The following is a 9072-nucleotide window of genomic DNA, read 5'->3' as shown; positions in this document are numbered from 1 at the left end:
AAGTAAGCAGATGACACTAATATAACTGAATTCCTTCAAGGAGATACCTGCCCATATTCTAGAGAAGTTGATCAATTCGTAAACTGGTGCGATCAGCACCATCTGGTCCTTAAAGAGAAGGTTCTTTGATTTTAAAAACTAACTTTATTGTCATTATTGCAAAGTTGAAACTTTGAGTGGACAAGATAATCAAAATTCAATGCTTGGAAACATTCGAAGTAATTATTATTATCAATTACAAAACGCCTAAATACATTCTTTGCATAGCACCTGAAAAGCTCTCCGATCGCTGCTGAGATGTGTGACGTCACATGTTGAACATGATTTGCACAAGCAGACGATGTCCCATGACATCTTACACATTTTCAGTGCCTGTTTTATGATCTTCCCTTCAGTTATTTCTCTTACTTCACCACCCTCAGGACTAATGTTTAATCTATGGTCTCACTCTAAACCCCGCGCATGGTATTATTTTAATGAAAAATGCAAGGATAAAAAAAAAAGGAATCCGTCGCTTGTAAACAAAATAAGACGGGATTGTATCAAAGAGATACCACAAGCTGGTATATCTTTGATTGTATTGTCAGCTGCATATACACCGCCGTATGTTCAGCGTTTCAAGAGGGAACAAATGCCGTCCATGCTATCATTCCGGGGGTTTTCAATTTGAAAATTTGGTTTCTTTGATTGTTCATTAACCTCTATCCTGGCTATTTAAAATTCCATCACATTTATATACACTAAACTCATTATATTTTGAAAAATAAAAGCATTGCAGTTATGTTTATTCTTTATGGGATGTCGTCTGCTTGGGCAGGATTGGTTCATATCGCGACGGCATTGAAACATCGTTAATTTTCTGGCGAATCTCTAGCATATCCTGGATGCTATGGAAGTAGTTTTATTTGTATTTTTATAAATTACCCGATATGTACTTAACCTAAAGCTTGTATGATGGCCATCTGTTAGCTTACCAGTTTCCAGTGATACGTTATTTGCCATATTTGTGATTTTCTTTGAACAGGCACTTTAACGTTAACAAGATTAAGGAAATGGTATTAGATTTTCGTCGTTCCTCTCAGCCTCGTGACCCGTTGGTTATCCATGATCAAAACATTGAGCGATTTTCCGAATATAAGTACTTGGGAACAAATGTTGATAATAAACACCCAAATTATAGCAGGCAAAGTGAGTCGACGGTTACACTTTTGAAGGAAACGTAAGGAGTTTCATGTCGATAATATGATCCTGGTTCTCTTCTACCAATCTCTTATACAGAGTATCCTGACATTCAATTTCTTGTGCACCTTTGGTAATCTCACAAAACAAAATCAGAGAAAGTTAGATAGACCCAGGCAAATTGCTCAGCGGTTGATTTATTCAGAACTCCCCCCTATCAGTACGCTGTATACAATAATGAATGACTAATCACATTCATTACATCATTTCTCTGGATATCACCGCTCAAGTATTCGCCTACGCGTACCCAAAAGCAACCGCTGCCGTTACAGACAATCATATGTTTAATGCTAATGGTAGACGATAAATATGACCCTATTGTTGACGAATCGATCCTTTGACAGTCTCTTGCCAGCCGGCTAGTAACTCCATGGTAAATCTAACACTTGCCAATTAACCTCCTGTTGAATCTTTCCTTGCCTCGGCTCTGTTACGTATAATCAGGATCATAAAGCCGGTTTTTTAAATGTGCCACATATTAATGTGTTCGGGTAGGGTGCGTGGGTCTTGTCGGGGTGCCTGGATGCGGGTGGCTCCATTCACCTGTTCAATTCAATTCAATTTTATTTCGCAATATAAAAATCAAAATATACAAAGTAACAGTAAATTTGAACTATGTTTACAAAGGTTATATGCGGGGCTTTCCATGAAGGTTGCGAAAACCTGTGAAGTTGGTTCGCCCATTAAATAATGAAAAACAATACAAAAAGAAATATCAAATATTATAAGCACACAACAATAAATTGAGTAAAATAAGCAAAGTACAAACACTTCAACTATGTATGAGACAAGAGAAAGTAAAATAGAAAGAAAAACAAAATATATAAAGGGGGAAAAGAAAGAAAAAGAAAACAAAATAACAATGAAAGAGGGTTCAGCTATACAAAATCAAAACAAAATCAACAACTGTGCTGATTAATAATTATTTAGTAGTAAGATTTTATATTGTTTTCTAAAGGAAGATATGAATTGTGATTTCGTTATTACTTGGGGAATCATATTCCACTGTTTAGGACCTAGATAACTCATTGATTTAGCTTCATAATTAGACTTATCAGACCATAAATGAAATTTGTTGGAAAATCGTGTATTATAATTATGAATTTGACTATTATATTGAAAGAGGTCTCAAAAGGGGTAGGTAACAACTTGCTTTTATATTTGTACATGAGCGTTGCGATTTCTTGCTTATTTATATCATATATATTTAATAACGATAGTTTCTTAAACAAAGGTGCGGATGGTGCTAGATAATGAGAATTGGTAGCTATTCTTAAACATTTCTTTTGAACTTTAAATAGTGAGTTTAATTCAGTTTGTGTTGCATTGGTAGCCCATACAATATTACAATATTTCAAATAAGGTAAAATAATGGAATAATATAAAGTTATCACATTTTCGGGTAACAAACTATATTTTAGCTTATTTATCAAGCCAGCATTTCTGGCGATCTTATGTAAAAAAAAATGGTAATATGGTCCTTAAATCCCAATCAATTATCTAATACGACACCCTAGAAGTTAACGGAATTACTTAGTTGAATAAGTTTATTATTAATATAAATGGGAATATTATCGTTATCATTTAAAGGACCGTTATTGCTAGCTATATCGGAAATTTTAGATCCTATATTATATTTAGTTTTTCGAAAATAAACACATTTAGTTTTGTCAACATTCAGGGACAATTTATTTGCTTCTAAAGGTAAAGAACAGTATTGGAAACGCTCCAATTTCAAAAAATGAAATGGAAGCTCTTATTACCAATCATGTGAAAGAATATGTTTTGACTATATACATGATGATAACAAATTTGCCGGGAAACCGCCTATTAATTGATATATTTGGTAAATTTGTTTATCTATTGGACTGTGAGAGATAAACGCACGTGTGCGTAGTTCCATATACATCTTTCTGTGTACAGTGCTCGTACCTTTACGAAGACTGGGCCAAATTTCTTATCATGTTGATGATTCCAGAGCCTTGCACTACACACCAATACTTATTATGCTAGATGGTGAACCTTTTCTGATCGATTCCACAACGTTTCTTTCACAATGCAATCGCATGACCATAACAGGTCTTTATCTTTAATCAGTCAGATATATTATTGAGCTCATTATTTAGAGCGCGGACAGTATTATTCAAATCTTTAGATGAAAAAACATACTAGTGTCATCAGCAAATTGATAGAAGGTTAATAAATTAGATGATTTACAAAGATCATTTATGTATAAAAGAAATAGCAGGGGGCCCAGTATTGATCCCTGAGGTATCCCAATATAGACATTTAACGAAGAAGACAAAACACCGTGGACTAAAGTATGTTGAACTCTGTTTGAAAGATAGTCCCTAAACCAGTTTAATGCAATCCCTCGTATTCCACATTGTTGTAGTTTAAATAAAAGTATCGAGTGATCCATATAATCAAATGCCTTAGATAAGTCTAAGAAAATCCCTTATATATGCTCGTTAGCTTGAAATGAATCTAATATTTTTTTGTTGGACTTTTAAAAGAACATGTTCACAGGAATAGCTGGGTCTAAATCCATATTGAGATTCACTAAAAATATTGTTGATATTTAAACATTCATAAAACCGATTATAGATTAGTCGTTCAAGAAATTTAGAAAAACATGGTAAGAGGGATATGGGTCTATAGTTTACAAATTGTCCGGGATCGTCTTTCTTTCCAGGCGCTATCTATCAATACATTGTAAAGGATCATTCTCAAGATACTGATTCAGCATACCGCTTTGTGTTTGTGTATTATGGTTTGAAGATTCATTTGCATTTAAATCTTATTGTTTAATCCGAATGGTGTTTGAACATAATCTCATGATTGAAGGTTAAAACATTTATATCAGTCCAAGTGAGATAATAGCGAGGTGGATACAGGGAAATTCTAAATAAATATGCTCTCAGTTGCTTTAAATTAGGAGGGCATTATGTGACGGAGGCTATCATCAATAAGTTGTTGTAGGGAGAGGAAGATAAAAACAACATTTCGTCTCTTTTCATCGCGATTGACATATCAATACGAACACTATCAATACGGAAGAAAGGGCCACTTGTCAGAATTAAAAGGGGACCTTCGTATGAAGCAGCATTTATAAGGTAATGCATCACGAAAATAAAACCATCATTACAACAACTTACTGAGCACATCCAGGATAAAGGACTTGCTGAGCCTATGCAATCGGCATACAAAGAACACCATAGCACTGAAACAGCACTACTTAAGATTCAGACGGATTTACTTCAAGCCATTGACAGTCAGAAAGGAGTAATGATGGTGCTGCTTGACTTGTCTGCTGCGTTTGACACAGTGGACCATACGATTCTGCTGAATCGTCTTGAAGACCATTTTGGTATTACAGGTCTCGCTCTCAAGCTTATCCATTCATACCTTGAAGACCGGAACAGCCATGTTCTGATCTCTGGTCAGCTTTCGAAAGCTTGTAGATTGCCACATGGAATTCCACAAGGTTCTGTCATCGGACTCTTGTTTTTCACCCTTTACATTCGTCCCATTGGTGATATTCCTCGGGCTCATGGAGTATTCGTTCACATGTATGCAGACGACATTCAGATGTTATGTGATGTTTGACCCAACTGATCCAGTTGCAATTGATGCTGCGCTTGGCAGACTCAGTAGTTGTATCACTGAAATTCAGCGTTGGATGAATGCGAACAAGCTCAAACTCAACGATGGCAAGACTGAATTCTTTGTCTCTGCTTCACCGCATCATCGGTCATCCTATCTAATGAACGATGTCAAACTGATGATTGGTGAGAAATCCTTCCCACCATGTAAGTCCATCCGGAATCTGGGATTAACACTTGAACCATCTGTAAACTTAAGTCTTCATGTCAACCTTCTCAGCAGAAGCATCAAGTACCACCTACGTAACCTGTGGAGGGTGAGGCGGTTTATTGATCAGTCAACATGCCACGCTGCGGCGAGGGCTCTTGTCCTGTCCAGACTAGACTACTGCAACAGTCTCTTCGTTGTTCTCAGCCAGAGGGACCTTGATCGCCTTCAGAGACTCCAAAACTCAGCGGAAAGGCTTGTCTTTTCTGCTCCTCTTCGGACTCACATAACACCTTTTCGACTTGAACTCCGTTGGCTGCCTGTACGACAGAGAATAGCTTTTAAGATCCTACTACTGGTCTATAAGTCTCTCAACCACCGATGTCCCCCGTACATAGCTGACTGCTTGGTTCGTCGTCCTCGAGTCCGAAATACCCGCTCATCATCATCCATCTGGCTCACTTAGTGTCTCTCTAAGAAACGTGCTGGTGAATTGTCTTTTCCATCGGTTGCTGCAAAACTGTGAAACCAACTACCTACTGCTGTGCAGACGGCCTCATCTGTTGACCAGTTCAAGAAACTACTCAAGTCACATCTATTCTGCTAGAAATTATTTTATTACCAGCCTACATATACTTTACTGATCTCTGAGAAGTGTCTAACTTTTGTTTTTAAGTGGCCCAAACATTGTCGAGCATGTGTGCAGCGCTTTGTAACTGCAAGAAAAAGGCGCTATATCAAATATCTTTTGGATTGGATTGGATTACGTGAAAGACAGCAACTAGGTTTATAGGCCATTACCGGGACCGTTTTCGAATTCATGAAATGTCTTTTTTGCTTTGTTTATTTAAATTCTTTTTTATTAAAATTTGTATTCCCCCCCCCCCTCTAAATTACCTAGGTTTCGATTGTCAAGATCATACTTCTCTGCTTAAACACGACAAAAACACTCCAACTATTTCGCAGCCCCAGTCCCCGCACCCGCTGAAAAATCCGAGGATTACCATGATGACCTGCTGAATTAACTGATGAATGTTTATAATAAGTTTCTTACTCTTATTTTAATTGTGTGTATTATCCCTATAGTTATGGCGGCACATGGAGGTATTGCCGATGTTCTTCTCTTCAAGCTGGCTGAAGACATCGAGACGGGTGAGCAGATGGAGGCCTTGGGACAAACACTTGGATTCAAGGTCGCAGAAATCAATAGATACACAGAGACCAACAGGATAGAAGGACGGGTGACTTGTAAGGGGACACGTGAGATGCTGTTTGACTGGAGACAGACCGTGAAGCCTTGCGACCAGCATCATAGACTGAAACAAGCTCTCATTGACGCTAAACTGATCATGCTTGCTGATACACATCTGAAAGGGACACAAATTATTCCAGGTGGGTCTATCGGTGGTAGAGTGCCTAAAATCACATTTAAATCTTATACCTATAAATTGTTTTGAGAACATGAAATTTGAACATTTCCTTTACCTAATTAATGATAAAGAGCAACTGTTTCTGTCCAATGATACCCTATTCATAATATTTCTGCCACGGATGATTGAGCACCAGGGTCTTTAAAAAGTGTTGTCAAAATCACCTTGTACCAATGTTTGGGCTGATAGATCGAATGTAGGTCCTGCCATATTGCGGTTCTAGGACACCTACCGCCTGGATTTTCACCCCCGGATAACATCCCTAGTCAACTACCCCCTAGGACTAGGGCAACCACCCTCTAGGACGACTACCCCCCCCAGACAACTGCCCCTTAAACAACTACCCCCGTACAACTACCCCTAGGACACCTACCCCCCCCCCCCCCAGACAACTACCCCCTACGACAACTACGGTACCTCCGGACAACTACCCCCGAACAACTACGCCCCAGACAACTACCCCCTACGACAACCATCTTCTAGGACAACTATCCTAGGGGGTTGTTGTCCGGGGGTAGTTATCCGGGGGTCCATGTCCGGGGATAGTTGTCGGGGGTAGTTGTCATAGGGAGTAGTTGTCTGGGGGGAAGGTAGTTGTCCGAGGGAAGTTGTCACGGGGATAGTCTTCCAAGAGGGTGGTTACCCTAGAGAGTAGTTGACCTAGGGGGTAGTTGATTCGGGGTGGTTATCCGGGGGTAGATGTCCAGGGGGTAGGTGTCCGGATACGCATATTGCATGCGCTTCTTCAGTCTACTATCTTCATGTCTCATGATATCTTAGTTATAACTGGCCATTTGTTCGCTACGTCATTTCACACATGTAAAGAACAAAAGCTGTTTATCTCGAATAGCAAATTAATGAAAGGTTACTACACCGCGGCGGAGCGACTTTCAAAGTAGGGGGGGGGGCACCAACAACAAGGGCACTTTCTGGAAAAAAGGGGCACCTACAAAGGGAAATCTCAAAGCGAAAATATACAATTTTTTTGACATCGGTGTATACCCCTATAATTTGATTACATTATCAGAGATGATTTCAATATTTGTTTCCCTTTATACATCGTATACAATATTGCTTAAGCATCATACCTTGCAGTTGGGTGTGTTGGTCGAAACATGATAGTAACATATTATACCATCTATAAATGTAAGCGAGCTTTGGGAGATATTGCTCTAAGTCGCTTGAAATTAGGGGCACGTTTAGTGATGAGAGGAAAAGGGAACACTTATCGAAGGGATAAGACACTTATTACAAAATAAAAGGAGCACGTGTGAAAGTACAAAGGCTAAATTATCAGAGGTGAAAATGGGGTACTCACAAGGGATGAAAAAGGCACTAATGAGAATGGAAAATGGGCATTTGTCCACGGAAAAAAGGCAACCATCACATTTTGATAGGGGCATTTATAAGAAAGGGATAGGTTCCTTATAAGAAAGGGAATGGGGCACGTATCATTGTTAAACAGGATAATTTATTAGGAAGGAAAAGGGGCACGTGTCAAAATAAAAGGGGCTGTTATTAGAGATGAAAAGAGCACTTATCAGGAGGAAATCGAGTATCTTTCAGAAATGAATAGAGTCATTTACCAGACATAATAGTATGAGAATGAAAAAGGACTATTTTGATAGGAGAAAAGGGGCATTTATGAGAAGGGGAAGGGCTCTTTATTAAATTGGGACACTTATCATAAGGAAAAGGGGAACTTATTAGAAAGGAAAGGGGCACATGTGAAGATATAAGGTGGGCTTATCCGAGTTAAAAAGGGGTAGCTATTACAAAGGAAAAGGAACAATTGTCAAATTAAAAGGGGCAACTCTAGGATTTGAATAGGGCAATTACCAGAGGTGCAGGGGGAGCTTAACACAGATAAAAAGGGGCGCTTCTCGTACCCGAAAAGGGGCACTTACTAGAGATTAAAAAGAGCACTTATGGGAATGGAAAATGGACACTTATTGCAAAGTAAACTGGGAACTTGTCAGGGAAAAGAGGTACCTGTCAAAATAAAAGGGGCACATATCAGAGGTGAAAAGGGGAGGGGCACTCTTAATAATTGATAGGGGCACTTATCAAAGTAATAGGGGCACTTTTATAGTAAAAAGGGGCGCTTCTTACAAAGTTAGAGGGGCACTTTTCCTATGTAAAAATGGGCACTTTTGGGGTACTTGAAAAAGTGTGATTTTCTCTTTGAAATTCAGATAGCGTCCGCCAAATGACTTTTATTTTCCTCTCTTCAAATTCATTTTAATCATCATATGAGTTGCATCAAATGAAAGAGGAGGATCTAAGCTTTCCAAATATGTGTAATTTATTAATATAAATGTGACTAAGTTATGATAAAACATCGATACTTTTCGGTTTGATTTGCGAAGCTCATATTGGCAATTTGGTCAGTTGATTGTGACGTAGTTACGGACAACTCTCCCGTTTTTTGTGTACAAAAATATCATTATTCTGTTTTTCTTTTCATAAGCACCTTCTCCCTTTGAGGCACTACTCAAAATATATTATGGATAGCATAAATATTATATGTCCTTTTAAAATGGAAGGTCCTCCTGAGAGTAACACATTTCGACAAATTGACATTTGAGTA

At 38.4% G+C, this 9072-nt stretch overlaps 1 protein-coding gene across 1 annotated transcript; it reads left to right on the top strand.

Moving 5' to 3' along the window:
* The first annotated feature begins 4711 nt into the window (after nt 1–4711).
* Nucleotides 4712–5518, top strand: LOC115927774. The gene has a single exon (XM_030994039.1). The coding sequence runs from the start codon at nt 4712–4714 to the stop codon at nt 5516–5518; it is 807 nt and encodes a 268-aa protein (XP_030849899.1).
* Nucleotides 5519–9072: the final 3554 nt, after the last annotated feature.

The sequence above is a fragment of the Strongylocentrotus purpuratus genome, unplaced genomic scaffold (genome assembly GCF_000002235.5).
Source record: "Strongylocentrotus purpuratus isolate Spur 01 unplaced genomic scaffold, Spur_5.0 spur5_scaffold_20, whole genome shotgun sequence".
In the NCBI taxonomy this organism is placed as follows: domain Eukaryota; kingdom Metazoa; phylum Echinodermata; class Echinoidea; order Camarodonta; family Strongylocentrotidae; genus Strongylocentrotus; species Strongylocentrotus purpuratus.
This window is presented reverse-complemented; position numbering and strand designations above follow the sequence as displayed.